Raw genomic sequence first — 25107 nt, 5'->3', positions numbered from 1 at the left:
TTGGGGAACTAGATAGCTGGGTGTCAGGGCTAGAAGGGAGACTTGTTTTTCATGGTCTACCTTTTAAAACATTTTGGTTATTTATCATGTATAGGTATAGCCTATTCAAAAAATAAATAATAAGCATTAAAAAGGAGAGAACAAATCAAAACAGCAGAGTTTTCAGTGTACTTTCTGATGTCTTCCTGAAGACTTGACGGTGTGTCATCTGAAGAAGAGAATGTGCATTCCAGGAGGGCAGGGACTGTGTCCCCAGCACCCTGACCAGGGCCTGACCCATTTCTAGGTACCCTAGAAATCAGGGTTCAATCAGAAGCCCCAACCACTCCTGTCTCATGAGCTCACAACATGGTTCATTTTTTTCATGGAAGAAAAAATATTTCAAGTCCCATCATCTTCCCCAATAGAGAAAACAACACCTGCCAGAACTGTAGGCCATGTGGCCCTTTGCCACTTGAGGATTCTCAGCCACGTGTGTCAAGTATGCATTTCACCAAATATAAAAAAGAGAGACTTCTTCAAGAAAGAGTATTAATATCTAGCAAATCATGGCCTTCCCTATATTTCCTGTGAAATGGAGGGATCTTTGCCATATACCTCCATCAACTGATATGTATGTCAATTTCCTAATGAATTCATAATGGCACAGCATTTTTTCACAACCACTGAAAGCAGGGGTCGGTAAAGGGCCAGATGGTAAATATTTTAGCATTGTGGGCCACAGGGTTTCCGTCGCAATGACTCGATCTGCCATTGTAGTGAGAAAGCAACCATACACAACATGCAACGAATGGGCATGACTGCATTCCAATAAAACTTTATTTTAATAAAATAGGCTGCAGGATGAATTTGGTCTATGGGCTATAATTTGCCAACCATTGATAAGAGCACACCAACCCTGTCAAACAGGCAAGGGGTGTTTTATCCTCTATTTTATAGGCTGAGGAAATCAGAGAGGTTAAGTAACTTGCTCAGTCACTCAGCTGATGGAGTCATGATTATAAAACAGGTTTCTGACTTGTACCTCCTCCCTCTGCACCAAACTCCATTTTGTCTAATTTTTTTCAAATGGCCTTTTCTCAATCTTTGTAATCTTTGCTGTTAAATACCCACACTTATCATCCCTAATTTCTCCATGAAGATGTGACAGCTGCATTTAGATGTCTTGTCTCTTTGAAGAGGTTTGGCGTAACAGGTCCCTCACTGTCTAGGAGAGACAGATGCAATGTACAGGAGGGTTAAATGGTTCTTTTCAGTTATTCACATACACTTTATCTGGGTACAGTCCTGAGTTTACGGGAATGAAAGCTGCCACCTTCTCAGAGGCAGAAGCACTGTCTATGTTTCAGATTCAACTGTCCTCTCAGTTTTTCAGTCACGGTAAACACTTTTTCCAGCACACTTAAGTCATGGGCCTGTTTCTCCTTCCAGAACCGGAGCTCCTGGAAGGAAGGAACAATCATATATGTTCTTCCTCAGTGCCTAGAATAGCATAGGACACAAATAAAATGCAAATGAATGAATAAAAAACAAAGTTACACAATGGGCTCAATCCTGTTTGTTTTAGGGACAACCATTCCCAAATGATTTTGTAAGAGACTTTTTTCCTCTATCAGTAATTACAAAACTCCCCAGAGGAGTCACCTATAGGTACAATTTACAATGCTAAAAGGCCTCACCATCAAGGGGTAAGCAAATTATCAGCAGAGTGAAGGGCATTTTACAAATCTGTTGGAACGTTGTGGGCCACAAAAGAGTTGAACAAGATGAGAACTGTCAGCTTCAAGAGGACTTTTCCACGTACAAAGTCCTTAAAAACTGACGAGGGTCACAAGGGATTCCGATTCCTGAACTGCAGAAAGTTAATTACACGATGTTCCTTTGGAATAGGAATTACAATGCTTTATGCCCAAAACCGAGTATGTCACAGACTCTGACACTGGCGATGGCCGCCACACTGAGGTAATGGTCACCACAAAGAAACCTCATGGTTTTGTCGGTGCCTGCTGCGATGTCACAGTCAGTTTTGGGGAAGGTTTTATCTGGCTCCAACTTCCATTTGATGGCAGAATAAAGTCTTCAATAAGGAGCTTTTGTAGAGCATGATCAATTTAGCAAGGTTAGGACTTGTTACAGGGAATCCTGCACACTTTTCCTGACGAGGTCAAACATAGACATGCCCTGGGTGAAGAAACGAGTGCTTTCTGAGTTTTCCGTACAGATTTTAAAAAAAGTAGGTGATTCTTCCTACCTCTGCAATATCCTTCGTTACAAAGGGCTTAGCCTAGCTTTCCATAAGGCAGCTCTCCTAGCCTGCTCTCCTAGCCTGGGGTTTGTTTAAAGGATACTCTGCTGGAAACAGAAAAACTGAAGCCTTGTAAACCCAGAATCACCAGTGATCAAAAGTCCACTAAGCGGTGGAATGTGTTGTTTCCCAAAGCATGGAGCCGGCACAACTGATGTTTGCAAGGTGACCTTCAGGAACAGGAGAATACTAAATAATGCTTCAGGGCTACATAGCACTAGATAACACTGCCATACAAAAGATAACAAAAGATACACAAAAGTTATCTTTTCAGTTCTTTTTCAGTCCTGCTTAGGTCAGAGAAACTTGTAGTATGTAAACAGCTCTCTAACCCTTAAGCCTCCTGCAGGCAACAGTATCTAGTTATTTAATAATATTGTTTCCTTGTGTTGATTTTTATGGATACTTTCAATTTATGGTAGGAATGGAAACTAATTTTTAACATGAAGTTAAAAAAAAGTGTCAATTTAAAGAAAAATGCTAACTAGGTGATACTTGGATCTGGTGAAAATCATGATGGTGATACACGAATGGCTGCCACTGGGGCAGATTCGTGTGACGGATGGGTACCGGGCTGGGGAAGGCATTCCAGCTGGCTCTCTCCTGTCAGGCTCTTCCACACACCAGCTGCAAGACAGTGGTTTCCTCCTCTATTAAATGAGAACGTTCATCTAAATCATCTCTTCTGTTTTTCCCTACTCTGGTGACTTTTTAAAAAATTATGCAATTAAAGAGTAGGATCTGGCTTGCCCCCACAAGACTCTTGTTCCCTTTCCTATTTTTCCAGAATACGAGGTCTGACAATTAAGTTCGTGAACTTGCCACCGTATGCTTACATTGGCAGCACTGTACAAACAGCTCAGTAAGGTTTCATAACCTTGGTACATCAGTGTCTCACCGATGTGCTCGTGTCAACATGGGGCAGTGTCTTGCTGAGTGGCATTCATTATTCTTGTTGCGTGTTTTGTGTGCTGATACGAGAATGTCTGAGCTTGAATTAGAGCAACGAACAAACATTAAATTTCTTTTTAAACTTGGCAAGACTGGAAGTGAAATCAAGGACATGTTAGTCCAAGTTTACGGGGATAACGTCATGAAGAAAATGGCAGTATACAAATGGATTAAATGCTTTTCTGAGGGGAGAGAACGCGTCACTGATGAAGAGAGGTTAGGGTGGCCAGTAATGAGCAGAACTGAGGAAAACAATGCAAAAATTCATCGAATTGTGCGTCAAAATCATCGGCTGACTGTGAGAAGCATAGCAGCCCAAGTAAACATTGATGGAGAAATAGTTAGGAAAATCTTCACAGAAAATCTTGGCATGAGAAAGGTGTGTGCAAAAATGGTTCTGAAGGAGCTCACCAATGAATAAAAGCAAAGGAGAGTCAAAGTTTGCCAAGACCTTTTAGAGAGGTAACATGATGTTTTGTGCTGTTATCACTGGTGAGGAAATATGGGTGCACTAATACCAATCCTTAACAAAGCGTCAAAGTGCACAATGTCCTTTCTCCACGACCAAAAATGTTCCATCAGTCCAAATCAAGAGTCAAAATGATGTTGCTAGCTTTTTTTGATATCAGAAGGATTAATCATTATGAATTTGTACCAACTGGATGAACAGTTAAGTTCACTATTTGGAAGTGCTGAAAAGGCTGTGTGAAAAGTTAGACAAAAACGACCTGAACTTTTTGGCAACAGTTCATGGCTTTTGCATCATGACAATACACCAGCTCACACAGCACTGTCTGTGAGGGAGTTTTTAGCCAGTAAACAAGTAACTGCATTGGAACACCCTCCCTACTCACCTGATCTGGCCCCCAATGGGTTCTTTCTTTTCCCAAAGATAAAGGCAATATAGAAAGGAAGACATTTTGATGACATTCAGGACATCAAGGGTAATACGATGACAGCTCTGATGGCCATTTCAGAAAAACAGTCCCAAAATTGCTTTGAAAGGGGGACTAGACGCTGGCGTCGGTGCATAGCTTCCCAAGGGGAGCACTTTGAAGGTGACCAAGGTGATATTCAGCAATGAGGTATGTAGCACTTTTTCTAGGATGAGTTCGCGAACGTAATTGTCAGACATCGTATAAAACAGCACCTGATAAATATTTGTTGCTTGATAAGGCTTATACCTGAATAGATTTAAAAAGAAGAAGGCACTTGTTTCGCATATCTGTTGTGTAAAGGGAGGCACCCTAGTGTTACAGTCAGTGATTTGGGTGGCCTGGCAGCACAGTGTGGAGCAAGGCGATGTCCGTAAGGACAGCTGGTGGTTAGGGCACCAGGGAGGGTAACACACTCTCACATCCCTGGCCAGCACCTGCTCCCCTGCCTCCTCCTGTTAACATCCAAGCTGTGCATTTGGGGCCTTTATCTCTGAACACAGGGACAAAGATTAGTTGGATAGAGGATACTTCGCATCTCATGTTCCCAAGTTTACTTTGGGGCTAGGGGTAGGGCATAACAGGTCACAATTGTCTTTTAATGTTCTCAGATTTTGGAAACTGAGAACCCTGAGTTCTAATACCTTAATCTTGGGTATAAAGCAAAATTCCAAGAATAAATACAATGTAAACACTTTCATAGACTCTTGCCTTTCCCTAGATATCTACCCCTATTTCATCAAATTTGATGAAGTTCTTTTCACAATAATGATTATTATTATAACAATAGCAACGATAATAACCATGACCACTACCAGCATAGCTAAAGATAGAAGAGCAATGGCCTTTCTTTATTAACTACTGTATGCCAGGCCCTGCACAGGCTGTTTATTTACATCCTCTCATTTTATCCCTCACAGCATTATGAGGTAGGAAGCATTTCTCCCATTTTAAAGATGGATACACTGAGGCTTAATGTGAATGCTGACCACTCCATATTAATAAATGCCCCCAACATCACCTGGCTAGTCAATGGCATGACCTGCATTTCATTCCAATCCTGGAGGTGTCCCTGGTTTGAGTTACGTTTGCCTTCCCTCAGTGCTTGCTGCAAGCAGATCTCATTTTGCATCAGTTATGAACAAGGCACAGAATTCGGTATCACTATTGACATTCTTTGCACTTCTCTAGAACTGTTTTAAGAGCAAGTAATATGCTAATGTTATAGTGAACTCATTACCTTACTCCTGCTGGTGTCTTTTTAAAATTATCCAGTGCTGCTTATAATTTTTCTTTTAGTTCTACAGCATGAAAATTCTTTCCACACTATTTTTCACCAGGAAAACACTACATTCTTGAAATCTGAGTTTAATATCCCAGCTGTTAAATATTGTTGCACCTACCTAACACTAATTTCTGAAACTAGGTTCTTAACAAAGATAAACCAATTCTTCAATACTATCATTAATGATCAACAGCTGAAAAAGACACAAACACGGTAAGATTCTCTTCCGTGGAAGCCCCAGGATTGATGAGACAGAATAATTCAAGAAATGGGCAATTCTACCTCCTTGTCATGTATATCTTCTGTATCATGGAGGAAAATCACATTGAAATGTCCAGGCAGGAAGTTCAGCCCAGTTATCACGGAGAGGCGGCATCCCCCCCGGGATTACTGCCATAAGCACCTCTGCCCTCCTGGACTTCGTCTCTCCCTCACTCTGGCCAAGCACATTCATCCTCTATGCTTTGCAGCTTCGACAGCCCTGCTGTTGAAATAAACCATGGCTATGAGCACACTTGGCCTGGGTCCTAAGATGTTCTCCTCTCTCTCCCCCAGATGTTCCCATAAGACTCTCCTGTCTTCCTTAGAGCGCTCTCCATTCCTATGTCCTCCATCACTGCCTCCTGCAGATAATTTAAAAAATCAACATACCTAGATAGGATGTCCTTCCAGACTTCTCCAAAAACCTGCTTGACCACGCCTACGGTCCAACAGTCCCATAACATAGCAGACACCTCTGTCTCCCTCCTCCTGACTCACTGATTTCTGCTGACAGTATCTCCATCAGTCTAGCCTCCCAGACTCCAATGCATCTTCCACCCTCCCCACTTGCTCCCCACTCCTTTTATGTAATAATGGTGGTGATGTGCCAGCCCTGGAGCCAACTTGTCCAAGTCCAAATAGTCACACACTGTTAAATGATGACTGACTATTCAATTTCAGTCAATTAAATAAAGTTAAAAGTTCAGTTCTTCAGTGACACCTATCCCATTTTAACTGCTTGATAACCACATATGAATAGAAGCTACCCTAATGCATAGCTCAGCTTTAGGGGCCTTACACCCCTGAAAGCCTTTCACAACCAATTCCTTATGCCACTTTGGTTCAACATGTATTAGGAATGTTGGGTGGCAAGAAAATTCCCACCAGGTGCGAGACTTTGTATGAGTCAGACCACACACAGCTCCCTCAGCCACCACATCGGGTCCAGGTCTTCACTATTTGCTCCCATTTCTGTAAAGGTTGTTCTTTCACAGCCCAGTTCTCCCACCACCAGTTGCCAGAGGAATCTTCACAGTTCCCACCAGGGATTCGCCGCTTGGGTCTAATGTGAACACTGACCACTTCATATGATCCCCACACAACTTCCTGGCCTGGACTCCCACATCTCCGCCTGCACCCCAGATAACCACCTCCTGCCCCCATGCAAAGCCCCGCATAGCCTCATGTTTTGTCTTTCCTCATGCTGTCCCCTTCGTGGGGAGTACACTCATGTACTGGCTGCCTGATGAACTCCTCTCGATTCGAGAGTCACACTCCCCAGGAAAGCACCAGGTCTTCCAGACTCCCTTCAAAGTCAGAGCCCAGCTCCAGTCTTTTCAAACTGTTTGAGGGGGGGCTTTGGGGTGCATATCTGAGCTTGAAAACCTTCGGGTGCCCAAATCCCTCCCACTGGACCTACTGACCCAGAGAAATCACCCACCACAGGTTGGCCTGCAGAGAGGTTTTGAGGGAGCTTACAGAGGAGCGCCTGGTTCATTAAGGACTGCTTTTCTTTTTTTTCTTCTTCAATTTTTTTTTTTTTTTTTTGTAATCTATGGTGTTAAAACCCATACTTACTCTTCAAAGAGCACAGCCTTCTTTCCCAACTGCTACTGGCTCTGGCAGAAGATGAAAATGAGGTTCTGAAATCACAAGAAAGAAAATGACAACACGTTAAATCATACTAGGGAATACGAATGACGTGCTAGCAAATTACTGGCTTTGCTAAAGGCTGAACATTTTCCAAGCCACAGGCAAAGTACAACTGTCCTATGACTTTATAGGTGCCTCTTGTTCTAGTCCCCTCCCCTAATTAAACAACCTGCACAAAGGGCAGGACATGTTAGGTAATAGGGGTGTGTGAAGGAGGTCACAGAAGACACGTGTGGTGAGAGGACAAAGCATGGGGGTGAGATGGTGATCCCCAGGCTGCAGGGCTGAGAAAGGCTACAAAGTGGAACCGGATGCTCAGGTGAAGGGCCTCCAAACTTAACTGAAACTCTCAAATACAAACAAAAAGTCTCCTTCTCCAGCTGGGTTAGGGTTTACCTAAAAGTTGTCCTCAGAAAGAAATTATAGGAAGGAGGTAGAAAGGTAGCAGTCAACAGGCAAATGAGAGTATTTCTACTAGAGTGGCTGGCAAGAGGGGACCACACAGCTCAAACACGGGGCTGGACGGTGCAGAGAGAAGCACCACCACAGAGGATGAGGAGATGGGCAAGGGAAGGTCAACCCACAAAGCCCTGAATTATTTCCGAAGGTCAAAGAGTTAAACATAAAAAAATAAAAATATGAAAGTGCTAGAAGAAACCATGAGAACTCTGTTTTAAAATATCTTCCTGGGCAAAGCCTTTCTAAGTAAGATATAAAAACCAGAGGCGATAACAACAAGATTAATAAGCTGAATGCATAAAAATGTTTTTAAATGTCCACATTGAAAGAGATACCATGAGCAAGATTAAAATTTGTCAATACATATCAAAGGGAACAGACTAATTTCCTTAATGTACAAGTGGTTCCTACAAATCAATTCAAACAACATCAACAAAACCTAATAGAAAAAATGGGCAAATGATCTGAATAATTTACCAGAAAGGAAACATAAATGACTCTTAAACATAAAAAGATGCTCAATCTCATTTATAATAAGAGACATGCAAATTAAATCTACAAGATAATGGTGATCTTTATTTATCAAACTGGCAAAGAATAAAAAGTTTAACAACAGACTGTTGCTGAGGCTGTGGGGAAATAGATGTTCTCATACAATGTACCAGTTTACATTCCCATTAACAAACTCTACAGATGGCAGTTTGGCAGTCTTCAGCATACAAAATGCCCATACCCTTGACCTAATAGTCACTTCTAGGAATTTATGTTTATACCTAACCATGTGTGAAAATATGTTTTGGCAAGGTTATTTGTTACAGTATCATTTATTATGACAAAAGATTGGAAATAACTCATATGCTGACTTATAGGGAACCTGTTAAGTAAATAATAGTACTGTGTTTCCCCGAAAATAAGACCTAGCCGGACCATCAGCTCTAATGTGTCTTTTGGAGCAAGAATTAATATAAGACCCGGTATTATATTATATTATATATTATATTATATTATATTATATTATATTATATCATATCATATCATATCATATCATATCATATTATACCTGGTCTTATATTATAGTAAAATAAGACCGGGTCTTATATTAATTTTTGCTCCAAAAGATGCATTAGAGTTGATGGTCTGGCTAAGTCTTATTTTCGGGGAAACACGGAATAACTTTATAAAGAAGTATAATGTATAGCCATTAAACACAAATAAAATTAAATGTAAGCCATTAAAATAATGAGGCAGTTCTATTTGTCTCTATGGGTAATAACCTCCAAGGTACATTATGAACTCAAAAAGCAAGGAACAGAAGAAAGTGGATAGAATAACACCTCCTACACTGAGCAAGACGGAGAGAGAAATATATACATTATGCTTATATATGTGTAAAATGTTTCTGGATAGATATACAAGAAACGGGTAATTATGGCTGATACATGGAAGGGAAACTTAGGGGCTAAGAGCAGAAATGAAAGAGACTTTTCACTGATACCCTTTTGTACCTTTTGCGTTACTACCATGTGCATGCATAAATTTTTCCCTATTTAGGAAATAAATATGTAAATGCCTCAAATAAAATGGTCTATCCCGCATTGTCCAATACAGTCACCACTAAGTCACATGTGGCTGCTTAAATTTAAATTGATCAAAATTCAATAACATTTAAAATTCAGAAAGCAATTCTGCTGCACTAGACACATTTCACATGCCCAGTAGCCACATGTCCACATATTGGACAGCAAAACCTTTTCATTGTCATAAAAAGTTCTACTGGCCAGTCCTGGACCCTATGCTAGCTAAAAAGGCCCAGTAGAGATAGCCACCATGCCTTAATTGTTTCTCATTATAAGAGAAGAAATACAAACGTGAATGCTGTTAGGCTCAGAAGCCCTCCCTCTCTACACAAGGTGGCCTGACTGCCTACTAAGATGACCGCTGGGGGACTCACACCCGCTGTGACTGTCCAAAGGTTGAGTCCACGGGGCAGGAACTGTAGTCCTTAAGGGTCAAAGTCCAGCACTCTAAGGCAGAACATAAAAATGTCCATCCTGGAACCATACATGGTCCATAAACCAGAATTTCATATCTCCTTTATGGTCCTGGGAAAGGTACTGATAAGAGGATTCACTATGGACTGCTTTGTAGCAAAGTGCTAGCAACTGGGTCCCCAAGGGGGTTCTTGCTTGAGAACCAGACAAGCCCGTAGCCCCCTCTCTCTGCTTCTGCCACCGGAGGCAGCTCTGTGGGCAAGGAAACAGCCTATATAGGCAGGTCCTGTGGACAAAGAATCAGAGAGCCAGAAAATCTTGCCACTCAGTCTTCTGGAGAAAGGACACAGCCAGAAGTGGAAAAGGCAGGCAGATCAGGCAGGGGCTCAGCTGGAAGGCAGCTGGCTAGTGCATCCTGCGGCGTATCTTCTAAAAAAAAATCGTATCAGCAAGAAGGAAGGCAATGAAACAAGCAATACCTGCCCTGACCTAGCCCAGCAACCTTTAGAACTTTAACCTCTGGGTTCAAGATGTGGTATGTGGTGATAGTCTGAAATAACCAGCTGCTTGAAATCATATTTAAAACAAGCAATCCCTACAGAAATACAAACCAGTCTCCTGCTGGAGAGAGAAAAGAGGATCCAAAACCCACTTGACCTTTTACCTCCAAGAACCCCAAAGTCTTCAGGCTTGGGGGGAGCTCAAAACAAACTTTTAGTCTATGAATCACGGTGAATGCATGTGCTTCATCCGCCGAGGTCACCTCTCAAAGGTAAAGTGCTAGAAAGAGCGTCACATAAGTGACAATTTTCCACATGACTGAAAGGAATTAAAATAGCCCTCTATATGGGTGTGCATTAGCAGAGGGCCTAAAATAGAATTTCAGCACCCAAAAACATTCTCCCAATGCCAGGATCTGTGTTCCTAAGTCAAAGGAAAAGCAAGGCGATTAAAGAGGGTTTTGCCATTTCTAAAAGAGGTAAAATTGACCTACAGTATTCTCTAATTGCAGGAACAAAGTTGGTATTAAACAAAAAGGAGCCCTATTAAAAACAGGCAGCAGGTTTCTATTAGGACAAGATTTCTGGTTCCCAGCACAAAGGTCCAGCATTCAGGGTCCTTTGTGAGCTTGTAGCCACCTTCTTTTTGGGAGGAATTTCCTCCCCAGAGATCTCTATAACCCAGGAAAATTAGTATCAGAACAAGGGACATGCATTGAAGCCACATGCAAAATTTCATGGTTAAAACAGTTTTGTTAGAACTTTATCCAAATAAACAAAAATCAAAACCTGTCTATTTGAAAAGCAATAGGAAATACTGAACCTAAACAAAATGTAGGTTATAACTGCAATCCTGTGCTAATTTTGAGAACAAAGAATAAATTTCAGATAGATTGTCTTACAGTATGGTAAATCTTTCCTGTTAATATTTGGTTATCACAGTGCTATCAAAATAGGACATTTTTGCAAAAAATACATTATTGATTTTTCAAGGGCATTTTAATTCTTGGTGTTCAAGTCTCCTTCCTCTTTTCTTCATCAATTAACAGGTCTCACACGGCCAGATCCTGATCTATTATTGCCTGGACATGTCATTCAAGCAGTTCACCAACATCCTTGCTTTGATTTAATGAAATTCCGCTTTGCTTACATGAGTTACAGTTTCATTTTCCACTGTTTGTCTAGTATTTGCAAAATGTCCTATGACCTGGGAGTGACAGATGACCAAGAGGTAGATGCTTCATGAGGGTTAAAAACAGAGGGAGGGATGATGGAATGGGTCCTAAGTTTGTAAGTGGCAAGTCCATTAATGAATATTTTCCTGTTATGATGACTTCTCTTTCTCCTCTTCAACCAGGAACTGTGGGGAATCAGATACGAGACACACTAATAATCTTAATACAGGGAAGAGGCATGAGAACTATTTTTACAAAAGAAGAAACGAGGGGGTTGGATTCCAAGCCTGCTGCCTACATGCTCCAAGACACAGAACCCAGGCAGACATTAATGAATTACACAGAACAAACCATCCAAAGGCTATTAAGCAAAGAGATTGCATTATGGCCATCCCTGTAGTTAAACCTACTACAAACAAGCCACAGGTTGTACCTCACAAAAGTTAAAGATAAGAATTGTCTGAAGTCCAGCTGAACCGAAGACCTACAACTAAGGACATATAGAAGAAGCCCCTCTAGACTGGTAGGAGGGGTAAAGACTCAGAATGGGCTGGTCCCATGTCTGCGTATAATCTATAAAAATTGGGAGGGATACCTTGGTTGCAGAAGTCTTCCCTAAAGGAGCAAGGTGTTGCAGCCCCATACCAGGCTCCTTAGCCCAGGGTTCCAGTGCTGGGGAGAGAAGTTCCCATAACTTCTGGCTGTGAAAACCAGTGGAGATTGTGGCTGAGTGAGAGAAGGGTGGCTGCAGTCCCAGTTGCTCCTCTTAAAGGGTCTGTGCACAGACTTACTGACAGACTGATTCGCTCTGAGCTCCAGTGCTGAGGAAGAGGCTTGAAAGGCACCAGGGACACACGGGGAGGAACTGAATTGTCTGGCCTCAAGGTGAGGGCTGAAGGGGCAACTTTCGCCCAGAGGGAGGAGCTGGAAGAAGCCATTGTTTCTTTGTTGAGACCTTCCCCCTGCAGAATGCAGATGCAGGCAGCCGCCATATCTGAGTCTCCATCAACCTGGCTAACATCATTTATTCATTCTGCCCTGGTGATTCCCTAAGACCCTGCACCCCCAACTTTTGGACCCAAACAAGCGCTTCTAGTGGCTTTCCCATAAAAACAAGCCTGTCTTGACATGTTATGAACATTCCTAAAATCTCTCAAAGGTTCACAAAACCCAAACAAGCCGCATCTGGCTTTGGCATGTCCCAAACCTCTGGATGAGCAGCCACAAGCCCCACAGTACTGACAATTGGTCTCGGGACATGGCTGGGCTTCTCAAGGCACCTCCAAATCCAGTGCGGGAAGTGGCCACCTTCAGATAGCTATGTGGTTCATGCCAGGTGGCCCTTGGGCAGGACACAGGCTGCCAGGATGAACTTGGCCTGCAGTGGGGCCCCTCTTAGGAGGCCCTGGGCTGGCAGGCCCAGTGCTCAGCTTTAGACTGAGCCAGCTTTAGTCCTGGCCACCTCCAAGGACGACACACCCAAAGAGTAGACTGGGCAGGCACCAGACCCCACTAAAGCAAATCCTGCTCTGTAGAGTCAGCCCCTATACAAAAGCTCCTCCACTGTAGTCACAGCCAGTCCTCACAACCAATCAATCTGAGGGTCAATCCCTCCCATTAATGTGCAAATAGGAACCAAAGCTCAACTACAACAAGAGGGCACACACAACCCACAAAAGGGACACACCTGCAGCACTCAGTTCTGGTGACCAGGGAGACTGTGCCATTAGGCATCACAGTGCTAGAAAGAGCTAGAAGGACACCTACTACATAAGATCACTCTACTATGTCTGGGAGACACAGCAGACCTACCTGATACATAGCAACAAAAACAGGGAGGAAGCCAAAATAGGGAAATAAAGAAACATGTCCCAAATCAAAGAACAGAACAAAGCTCCAGAAAAAGAACAAAATGGAGACCAGAACTCTACCAGACACAGAATTCAAAACTATGGTTATAAGGATGCTCAATGAATTTAGGGGAAGAGTAGATGAACTTAGTGAGAACTTTAACATAGAAACAGGAAAAATAAAAATGGAGACAGAAAACATAAAAAAGAACCAGTCAGAAATGAAGAATACAATAATTGAAATAAAGAATACATTACAGGGAATCAATATTAGATTAGATGTAGCGGATGATCAAATCAGCAATTTGGAAAATAAGTAGTAGAAAACACCCAATCAGAACAGCAAAAAGAAAAAAAAAAAAATATGAGGACAGTATAAGGGGCCTCTGGGACAACATCAAGTGTACCAACATTCACATCATAGGGGTACCAGAAGGAGAAGAGAGAGCAAGGAATTGAAAATCTGTTTGAAGAAATAATGACAGAAAACTTCCTTAACCTGGTGAAGGAAATAGACATAAAAGCCCAGAAAGTGCAGAGTCCCAAACAAGATGAACCCAAAGAGACCCATACCAAGACACATCATGATTAGAATGCCAAAGGTTAAAGACAAAGAAAGAATCTTAAAAGCAGCAAGAAAAAAGCAGTTAGTTACCTACAAGGGAGCTCCCATAAGACTGTCAGCTAATTTCTCAACAGAAACTTTGCAGATCAGAAGGGATTGGCAGGAAACATGCAAAGTGATGAAAAGCAAGGACCTAGAATCAAGATTACTCTACCCAGCAAAGCTATCACTTAGAATTGAAGGACAGATCAAGAGCTTCCCAGACAAGAAAAAGCTAAAGGAGTTCATCACCACCAAACCAGTATTACAAGAAATGTTAGAGGGATGTCTTTAAGAAGAAGAAAATAAAAAATATGAATAATAAAATGCAATAACTACATATCTATCAACAATTACTTTAAATGTAAATGGATTAAATGCTCCAATCAAAAGATAGGGTGGCTGAATGAATAAGAAAATAAGACCCTTAAATATGCTGCTTACTAGAGACTCACTTCAGTTCAAAAGACACACACTAACTGAAAGTAAAGGGATGGGAAAAAGATATTTTATGAAAATGGAAACAAAACAAAACAAAAAAAGCAATGGTAGCTATACTTATACCAGATAAAATAGACTTTGAAACGAAAGATACACCAAGAGAGAAAGAAGGACCCAGTAACCCCACTTCAGGGTATCTATCTGAAGAAACCCAAAATGCTACTTTGAAGGGACATGTATATCCACATGTTCATTGAAGCATTATTTACAATGGCCAAGATGTGGAGGCAGCCTGGATGTCTGTTGATAGATAAATGGATAAAGAGTAGGTGGTATATATATACAATGGAATATTGCTCAGCAGTAAAAAGAATGAAATCTTGCCATCTGCGACAACATGGATGGACCTAGAGGTTATTATGCTAAGTGGAGTAAGTCAGACAGAAAAAGACAAATGCCATATGATTTCACTTATATGTGGAGTCTAAAGAAGAAAAAAAAACAAAACAGAAACAAACTCATAGATACAGAGAACATTTTGATGGTTGCCAGCTGGGAGGGGGGTAGGGGTGGGTGAAAAAGGGGAAGGGATTAAGAAGTACGAACTGGTCAATTCCTTGACTCCCGCAAGGGATGGTGGGCAGCGCCCCCTGCAACTAAAATTGAACATGGCACCCTGAGCTGAGCTGCCACTGGGCTCCCAGATGGCTCAGTTGGTTGGAGTGCGTCCTCTTAACCACAAGGTTGCCGGTTCGACACCCGCAAGGGATTGGTGGGCTGTGCCCCCTGCAACTAGAAAACGGCAACTGGACCTGGAGCTGAGCTACGCCCTCCACAACTAAGATTGAAAGGACAACAACTTGACTTGGAAAAAAAGGCCTGGAAGTACACACTGTTCCCCAATAAAGTCCAGTTCCCCTTCCCCAATAAAATCTTTAAAAAAAAAAAAAGAAGTATAAACTGGTAGTTACAAAATTGTCATGGTGATATACAGTATAGCATAAGGAATATAGTCAATAATATTACAATAACTATATATGGTATCAGTGGGTACTAGATGTATCTGGGTGATCACTTTGTAGCTTATATAAATATTTAATCACTATGTTGTACACCTGAAACTAATATAATAGTGTATGTCAGCTAGAATTGAAAAATAAAACAATTATTAAAAATAGGTAAATAAATAAATAAAATAGGATTCCTGGGCCCCACCCCCAGAAATGCAGATTCAGTTGGCCTGGGGCAAAGGCCAGTCAGGAGTCATTTTTCACAGTTCCCTAGGCATTTCTAACATGCAGCCAGGGTGGAGAATTACTGCCCCAAAACATTTCCTTATATTTCCCCTTCTCCCCCATCCTTTGAATCTGGCAGTGTGAAAGTTGCTGAGCCAGACAGCCAAAATGAGGCTACAGGGATTTATTAACATCTTCGTTCTTAACAATGAAACATCCTCGCACAGTCCATTTCTTAGCCTGTAGATAACTTCCCAGAAAGAATGAAACTTAAGCTCATAATCAGGCAGCTTTCCCATGGCCTTATTGATCTAAACAGTCCTGTCCCATGGAACTTTATGTGAAAATGGAAACGTTCTTTCTCTTTTTCTGCCTAATGTAGTAGCCACTGGCCATGTGTGGCTATCAGACCCCCTGAAATGTGGCTAGTGTGACTGAAGAAGATAATTTTGAATTTTATTTCATTTTAATTAATTTAAATTTAAATAGCCACATGGTAGCCAATGGTCACCATATTGGCTAATACAAAAGGTGTTTATGTCCCTTTGATACAGGATAGTTAGCATGTCCCTAGGTAGACAGGGATGTCCCTGGTGGAATCAACAAAGACAGCCATATCCTAAAACTCCAGGTTTTGAAATCACTCCTTCGCTCCAGGACAAAATATAACAAGGCCTTAAGGTTAATCATAAAATTCCTTTTGGCCTGACAAATGGAGCAGATATGATAGATAAGAGTGGGCTACTTTGCTAATTCCTTTAGGATGGGCAAGCAGAACAAACCTGGTAGACGAATTTCATTGGAAGGTGCCAGTTCCCTTCTTCAAACAGTTCCCTTGTTCAAACAGCTCCCCTTCCCCAAACAGGCAAGGGAAGGTATAAAAGAGCTTTTGCCTCAGTCATGGGGACACCCCCATTCGTCCCTCCCACTCGGAAGCTCTGACTCTTTGCTTTCAATAAACTATCCTCATTTTAAAACTGTTTGCCTCTCCTGTGTCTGTGTTTCCATTCTTCGGTCTCATGAGACACAATCCCGGCCTACACCCAGAAACTGCCGGCAGATCCAACATCATCTACATCATTTGGGGACTCACAGGAAAAATATTCCTCCATCACCTTCAGGGTCACAGAAATAAAGAAAAATTCCAGAGCCTGCTAAATTCCATACAACTGTGAAATTTACAACATTTATGTTTTAAAATATCTAAACTCAACAGTCTTTAAATTAGCAAATGGGATTCGAACTTATCAATTTAGGAGAAATTTTAAAATAAAATTTTTATCAACCTGCTGAATGAGTTTCCCAGCATATTCCAAATACTTTGACAGGGACGCTAATTTCTACTTTCTACTTACTAGCCTACTAGGAGAAACACTAGCCCTTGCTTTCCTTCCCTCCAAATCCACAGAAAAGCCTGTACCAACACACTGCAAAACAAGGTCACCTCTAAGAACAAGTTGTTTTTTTCCCCTCATGTCATTAAGTTTCATAATTACTTACAATTGAACAAACTATATTCACGCATTCACTCTAGGTGTGCAGACTCTCACAGAACTCAAAGCTCATCAATTTATTTTAAAGCTGAAAAATAGAAATGCAATTCTAGCTCTTCTTGCAAAGGCAATAGATGTTTTAGTGTTGAGGAAAGCCTCATAGGCCTGTTGGGCACAAAAAATGCTCACCTCTTTTTGATCCAAACTGCCTTAGCCCATCTCTAAGTAGAGTCAGTGTGAGCGTTTTAGTAATGTTAAATCATTTCTCCAGTAATTGGAAGTGGTGGTCAACTATCACTCTCTCTTCATAACAGCTGGTGTTTATTGAGTGCTTACCACACGTGGGGCTCTGTGCTTTATTTTATTTGAATCTCACCATTATCTTCTGAAGCAGATACTATTACCAGAAACTGAGGTTAGGTAACTGGTCCATGACCACACAGCTAGCGAGTAGTAAAGGTGGGATTTGGACCCAAGTCTCTCTGATTTTCTAGTGGGAATCCTTTGGGTTATGAACAAAAACAAACATGTAATTATAATGTTAGGTACCACGCTGAGCCATTCTCCCTGTGATCAAGCTGTAGCTCAATAAAGGGAGTTTGGTGTTGCAGGATTCAGAAATCCTGAGCCTACCCTTACTTGAAAACCCACACCATCTCCCCCATGGACCACTCTCTCTGTCCTGAGGCTTCACCAGGCAGGTGGAAAGAGGGGTCGTGGGGAACACTTCTGATCCTGCCAGCACAAGTCAGACACAAGGCAGAACTTTCCAAATGCCGTCATGGGGGTGGAAGGTGGTGGGATGCCAGCTATGGGATCCCAAGGGAGAAAGGAACAGATTTCAGTTGGGGACAGGGAAGAAATCAGGGGAGAGTTCCTGGAGGACACATGAGCTAAACCCTAAGGAGTAGGTACGATTTAGACAGAGATTCCAGGGAGGGCATTCCCAGAGGAGGGAACAGACTAAGGAAAGGAAGTGGGGGAAAGAATGTGTGTTCACTTGCCTGGGTTATAGCAAAGGAAGTAGGGAGGGAAGGCAGAGGTCAGGGTGCAAGGGGGGAAGGGGCAGGGTGGGGGGGGATCAGCTGGGACAGCACAGGGAACCCATTAACCATCCCAGGATCTGCTTTGCATTCTACCCCTGGTACTTTCTAGCTGTGTGGCCTCAAATGAGTCCTTTGTCCTCTCTGGGCGTCAGTCTCCTTGAGTAGGGCACTAAGGACCCCTTGGGGTCTGACAACCTAATTGTAGAAAAATACACTAGTGCTAGGAACACAGGTTACTCATTTCTCTTATTTCTAACTTCCCATGTTAGAAAAATACGTGCATAAGAATTTATTAGTTATAATTGGGTAAAAATAAGTCCAGTGGTTCAGAATGGGGGGTTGCGGTCAGACTCACTGTGTGTCCTGGGAAGGGACTATCTCTGGAGTCTCACATTCCCCCTTGGAGAAATGGGCAGAGCATTGGTAAGGCACCCAGTACTTGCTTATTCTCTCAGCTATTATTAATAATAAATTATTCTTAAACTCCTAACCAGGTGGAGTCAGCCATGAAGGATTTCTGAGCAGATGAGAGGTGAGGCAAATGCTGGCCTCAGGTCCCAGTTAGGACCTCTTAACCACCCAGCCCCTGGGGCATAAAAAGAGCTCAACTTACATACCCCTGGATGCACAACCTCTAGACCCCCTGTACCCTCTTTCTCCCTTTCGACCTCACTCAGTCAATTTGGCCTCCTCCACTCGTCTGCAGGTTCAGGGGTGCAAATCTTGCACGTGCTCGGCTATGCAGCCAGTGTTACACAATCTGCATTTCCAAGACTGGCAGGAAGCCCGCGTAGGAGGGGGATGCCCGGGATAGCAGGGAGGGCACCCCCGGCTGTCAGGGTGGTTGGACCAGCCTCCCGACTCGCTAGTTGCGGGGAGGAGGAGGCACCAAGGGCGAGGGCACAGGGGCAGGTTGGGGAAAGAGGAGCTGAAAGACTGCGGGGGTTAGGTATTGTCTGGGAGAGGTCTTTAGGGGTGCCGATGTCCGGGACCGGAGGACGTGACATCGGATGAAAGGGCGAGCAGAAGCCCTTCACCAGGAAGTGGGAGAAACCCGGGTGCCCGAGTATCCAAACAGCCAGGCACTGGGAGCGGCGCACAGCGGCTGGTGCCGGCGCGACGGGTGGGGAGGTGGAGTAGAAAGAGGGTGCAGTTCCCCGATCTGTCCTCACCTTGTCCTGGGTTTGGGGAGCAAGTAGCCTGGACCCGGGAAGTCTGGGGACCGGGATTCGGGAATGTCAAACCTATCCCGGCCCCGGAAGGGAGCGCGCAAGGGTTGATGCCAAAGCGGAGGAACAGAGTAAAGGGAGGTGCAGGTCCCCGACCTGTCTTCACCCAGTGCGCCGCTGGGGGGAGGCCTGGCAGTCCGGACTCGGAAAGTGCGCGGTAAGTCACTGGATCATTGGACGAGCTCCCTGACACCCCCTTCCCGGGTGCGCACCCCTCGCCCCGCCCGCGCTCACCTGCCCTGACTTCAGCCGCCTGGGTCCCGCCGCACGATTCTGACGCGGGTCCTCCGCCCCAGCCCGCGGCTCTGATCGCGCCGCCGCGCGGGAGCCAGCGCCGCTCTCAGTTGCTGGCGCCCGGCTCTGCTGGATGCCTTAAAGGCGCCGCGCGCCGGCCGGCGTCCTCCGACAGAAACGCCGGCTCCGCCCTCTCCCGCCCCACCGCGCCGCTGCCCTGCTGCAGTGTTTGGTCTTGGCGATTCAGGCGCGAGAACCACCAACTCCTCCGAGCCCCATGTTCATTGCGTTAAACCCGAAGGATAAAGTTAGCATCCCACACAACCCGACCCCCACAACCTGTCACTGAGACCTAAGGCCCGAAGGTGAGCGCCTACTCCAGTTGCAGAGGGCAGAACCCACTCATCCGCCCCTGCTCCTAAAGAGCTCATTTGGGGCGCGCGAGAGGGACCGGAACCCAAGGCGCCACAGTTCCACGATGCGACGCCAGAATTCGTGGGAGCCGCTTCGTTTACTGAGCAACTATTGTGTGTCTGGGCAAGGCGCCCGCCAGAGTGACCCTGTCCCCAAAGGGCTCAGAGAGAAAGAGCGAGGGAGAGACACCGGTCCACAGATGAACGAAGCATCGCTACCTTACATGGGTTGTCTCATTTGAGCCAAGAGGTGGGCATTGTGGTTGACATTTCTCAGAAGAAAGGTGAGGGGCTTGCCCAAGTGTTCAGCCTGTAAAGGACAGAACTGGGAATTCCAACCCAGGATCGTCTGGCTCCAAAGCTCTGGGGGCAAAATGGCCGTCCTGAAAGGACTTTCAGCCACCACTGGTTAAATCCCTGCTACGGTCATTTCTTCCTTTTAAGGACAATTAAACCTCACTAGGCAAAAAAATAGGGAGGGGACCATAAAAGTTATCACCCATTAAATTCAGTGGTGTTTTCGCACTAGCTCAGCCTCAAAGCCTGGGTTTCTAAGCACCTGGCCTCAGTTTACCACTTCAGCCTCATCTAGTGTTCCAAGGGTGCCCAGGCTGAATGACCGCCCAGCCTTTTGCCTGAGTTGTTCCTTCCGCCAAAAACTCTCTTCCTTTTCTGCTTGGCCTGGCTACTCCTTCCTCTTTTCCATGCCTCCATTTAAATGTCACTTCCTCCAAAAAGCCTTACTTAAATCCTGTGTGGGCCCACAATGCACTGGGGCTTCTTCCATCAAAGTATTTATGCATTAATTTAACAGATATTTACTGAGCACTTACTATGTGCTGAGCATGGGGGGGGCAATCTTCTTGCTGTGCTGAGAGCTGAGTCTGTGGCTTGTTGTCTGCCTCTCACTCCATCCCTAGGTGGGATCAGTGCCCAGCAAGACTCTCTTGGCCGTTTAAATCCACCTCAAAGGCAGTTTTGCGGCCTATGACGCCAAGCCCTCCAGGCTGACAGACAGAGCCTGGCTGAGTTGGGCAGGTCCTAAGTTTTAAGAATTGAACATGGACAAGCCCCAGTGATGTGGCAAAGGGACATCTCTGAGGCCACTGGTGACTGACCACCCTATAAAATCTGTCTCTGTCAGGGCTGCTGAAATCCACCCAGAGTTTGGGATCATCTCCCTGACTTGGGCTGGAGCTCTTCCTCTAAGATGCTGGCCGCCTCATCACTCAGACTTCAAGAGCTGTATTTGACTCGCTTCATGAAATTGTTCTCAGAGCTTCAGTGAATTTAAATTTACTCATCAAAGGGCATGTTACTCACTTCTACCTCTCAGGCCTTATCTCCCCTCACTGCCAAACTTGTACCTTTCCAAGCCAGCTGTCTTCCAACACTCCAGAGCAGGCCAGAGAGGCAACAAAGACTGACACACCTTTTAATCCCCACTTGCCACTTATTAACAATCTTAGGCTCAGGGAATATTCACCAAACAGGTGTGTGTGTGTGTGTGTGTGTGTGTGTGTGTGTGTGTTGAATAAATAAATAAATAGATAGATAGATAAATACATGAATGTTTTCCTGGAAGGCCCCCAGGACCCATCAATAAACTTTACCTGGTGTATTTGAAAACAATTGTCTTTTAAATTAAAAAGTGTTCCCTCTTCAAACCTTAAAAATGTGTAATTCTTTTTTTTTTTTTTTTTAACCAATAGCCTATGGCCCCAGGGGCCTCCTAGGGTCTGGAGTTTCTAAATCCAAAGAGATTTTCCCCTAGTTTTGTATTTAGGCACACTGAGTTGGACATTCTTTGTGACTCTTCACCTGGTGACTGACAGGAGAGAGGCCTTAATTAGTCCCTGTTTCACATTGAATCCTAGGAGGCTAGAAGAGGTGAGGGGACTCACTGCAGTCCCTCCCTGAATCAGTGATGCCCCTGAGCGTTGTCACTAAAGAATCAAGGATGGATGGGAGGCCTGGGAGCAGTCCCAGGGGCCACCCACATTCCTAATGGCACCTTCAGTCATTCCAAATAGAGACTCCTCATTACCTGACAGGTCTCACCCCAGTATTTGGAAAGAGTTTTGACACCTCTGCTGGCAGTGCAGCAGAGTGCCCCAGGCTTTAACCCTGCCACACAGTCTGTGAACGTCTCCTGGGCCCAGCAGCATGCCAGTCAGAGCAGAGTGGTACCAATGGTCACCACTGTAGAAGGCACACTTGTTACCTGATGGGCACTGTGCATCACTGTCGTGCGGGACGGCCTGCGGGGTCTCTGCTCCCGCTCCCCATACAAGAACGCAGGATATGGTGAGGCCAAAAAGGAACACCCACGGAGCCATAGGTAGGGGAGTCATACCACTTTATTCTCTCTGGCGGCACTATACTCTCACTGGAGGCTGGATCCACACTGTCTTCAAACCGCCATCCACGCTTGCCAGCCCAGCCGCCATCTTCTTGCTAGCCCCATTCTTTCTCTTCTCTTCCTTTCTTCCGTAGCCACAGCAGTTATATTGTGGCCAATGGCTCACTGGTTACAGCTGACGGCCAACTAGCCACAGCTGATGGCCATGCAATCACAGTTGGCCATTTACTACCTGAGCCAGCACCTGTCTATGTGAGGCCGAGAGCCTGGAAACTACTCTCTGGGGCTCCGCCCCCACACTCCACCCCTACAGGCTCTCGCCTCACAATCTACGTGACAAGCGTCTTCCGCGAGGGGACCTGTGCGAGGAGCCTGGGGGTGAATGCAATATCCTGGACACAGCCAGGCTCTCTGGGCACAGCCAGGGTTTCTCAGGGCACCACCAGTGCTTCTGGGCACGGCCAGACTTCCTGGACTTCTTAGGGTACCACCTGTCTTCCCGGACACAGCCAGGGTTTCTCAGGGCACCACCAGTACTCCTGGGCACTGCCAGACTTCCTGGACTTCTTAGGGTACCACCTGTCTTCCCGGACACAGCCAGGGTTTCTCAGGGCACCACCAGTACTCCTGGGCACAGCCAGACTTCCTGGACTTCTTAGGGTACCACCTGTCTTCCCGGACACAGCCAGGGTTTCTCAGGGCACCACCAGTACTCCTGGGCACTGCCAGACTTCCTGGACTTCTTAGGGTGCCACCTGTCTTCCCGGACACAGCCAGGGTTTCTCAGGGCACCACCAGTACTCCTGGGCACAGCCAGACTTCCTGGACTTCTTAGGGTACCACTAGTTTCCCCGGGCACAGCTAGGGTTTCTCAGGGCACCGCCACTCTCTCTGGGAACAGCCACACTTCCTGGACACAGCCAGGGCTCTCAGTGCACTGCCACTCTCTCTGTGCCTCTCAGGGTACCCTGCTGGAACAACAGCGACTCACAATCAAGGTGCTTACATATTCTCAATGGCGGCCAGTCAAGAGACAAAAGCAAATATCCCCCAGTTCCACTAACAACAGTCATGCAGTCCATTAAATTAGGGATGGAAGGCAATTCCCCATAGTCCATAGTCATTCACCAGGGCTGTCCTGGGGGTGAGGGATGACCTTGACCTCACCCTCATCTCCCATGGAGGACTCAGCAAGCGTTACCTCCTGGGACTATAAGTCCTGCATCCGGGCTGCCTGAGCAGGAACTTCCCCGGCCCACAGGGCTGCAACAACCTTCGCTTTCTCCGGCCTGTGCTGGTTGGGGAACCGTCCACATCTTTCCACCTCTCCACGGGGCTCCATCTCTGCAGCAGCTGCATGGCCTTTCCTGTGCTGGTGGGAGAACCGTCCACGTCTTTCCACCTCTCCACGGGGCTCCATCTCTGCAGCAGCTGCATGGCTTTTCCTGTGCTGGTGGGAGAAACGTCCACATCCTCCCACCCCTCCACGGGGGTCCAGCTCTCCGGCAGCTGCTCCTCCTGGTCTTCCTGAGACTGGGTGTTCATACACACAAACTGCTCCACCGTCCTTTGGAGAGCTTTGGCCGGCACCATATCCTGCCGACTACGCCATGTGTCATGCGGGAGACCCTGCTCGCTGCGCCATTTGTCGTGCGGGACGGCCTGCGGGGTCTCTGCTCCCGCTCCCCATACAAGAACGCAGGATATGGTGAGGCCAAAAAGGAACACCCACGGAGCCATAGGTAGGGGAGTCATACCACTTTATTCTCTCTGGCGGCACTATACTCTCACTGGAGGCTGGATCCACACTGTCTTCAAACCGCCATCCACGCTTGCCAGCCCAGCCGCCATCTTCTTGCTAGCCCCATTCTTTCTCTTCTCTTCCTTTCTTCCGTAGCCACAGCAGTTATATTGTGGCCAATGGCTCACTGGTTACAGCTGACGGCCAACTAGCCACAGCTGATGGCCATGCAATCACAGTTGGCCATTTACTACCTGAGCCAGCACCTGTCTATGTGAGGCCGAGAGCCTGGAAACTACTCTCTGGGGCTCCGCCCCCACAATCACCTCACTTAGTCCTCACAGCCACCCTGTGAGGTGTGCTCACCCACTCTCCAGGTGGGAGCATTGAGGCAGAAGGATTAATTGACTCATTCAAGATCCTATAGCTAGTACATGATGAGGCAAGCAATTAAAAGAGTCTATTCATTCATTCTTTCATGAAACATTTTTGAGAACCCACTACGTGCCAGGTACTCTGGGTGAACAAAGACATACTCCTTGCTCTCAAAAACTTAGTCTATTATTAATAAGAAATGATTAGAAACAATTCCATCAGGAATCACATATAAATGATGATGGAATCATGAGTAACAAGTACAAAGGCCACGTCAGCACATGGAAATGTATGTAGGAGAAAAACGAAAAACACATGATACCATGTGTGCAGAGATGCCAGCTGGCAACATCCCTGGGCCTCTGAGCCATTGCATGAATCATTCTCCAAGCGTTTACTACATGGTAACTGTGAGCCAACCACTGAGATCCCTGCCCAATGTGCAATTCAGATGTCACCATCTCATAGCAGCCTTCCCTGATTACCTTATGCAAAATTAATTGCTCCATCATCCATACTTCTGTAGCCCATTGTACATGATGATTTATTTATTCATGTTGGTGACTCTT

The 25107-nt window shown here is 45.1% G+C and overlaps 1 protein-coding gene across 5 annotated transcripts in view; it reads right to left on the bottom strand.

The window, feature by feature from the left end:
* LOC109443595 (monoacylglycerol lipase ABHD6) overlaps positions 1-19800 on the bottom strand; it is a 67546-nt gene extending 47746 nt beyond the window's left edge. Inside the window, exons 1-2 of one of the 5 annotated variants that reach the window (XM_019724150.3) lie at positions 19648-19800; positions 7316-7380 (exon numbers count right to left, since the gene is read on the bottom strand). Coding sequence is in view for 2 of the 5 variants with exons in the window: in XM_088798522.1 (XP_088654648.1) it covers positions 6128-6201 (74 nt within the window). In the remaining 3 variants the exon portion in view is untranslated. Of the gene's footprint in view, positions 1-6127; positions 6264-7315; positions 7381-18539; positions 18618-19356; positions 19555-19647 lie in introns of those variants that run through there. The other 4 variants (XM_019724152.3, XM_074313176.2, XM_088798522.1 and 1 more) reach the window with 4 other exon arrangements.
* Between the last annotated feature and the right edge of the window lie 5307 nt (positions 19801-25107).

This window comes from Rhinolophus sinicus, chromosome 5 (assembly GCF_057876585.1).
Source record: "Rhinolophus sinicus isolate RSI-liver-muscle chromosome 5, RSI-T2T, whole genome shotgun sequence".
Classification (NCBI taxonomy): Eukaryota; Metazoa; Chordata; class Mammalia; order Chiroptera; family Rhinolophidae; genus Rhinolophus; species Rhinolophus sinicus.
This window is presented reverse-complemented; position numbering and strand designations above follow the sequence as displayed.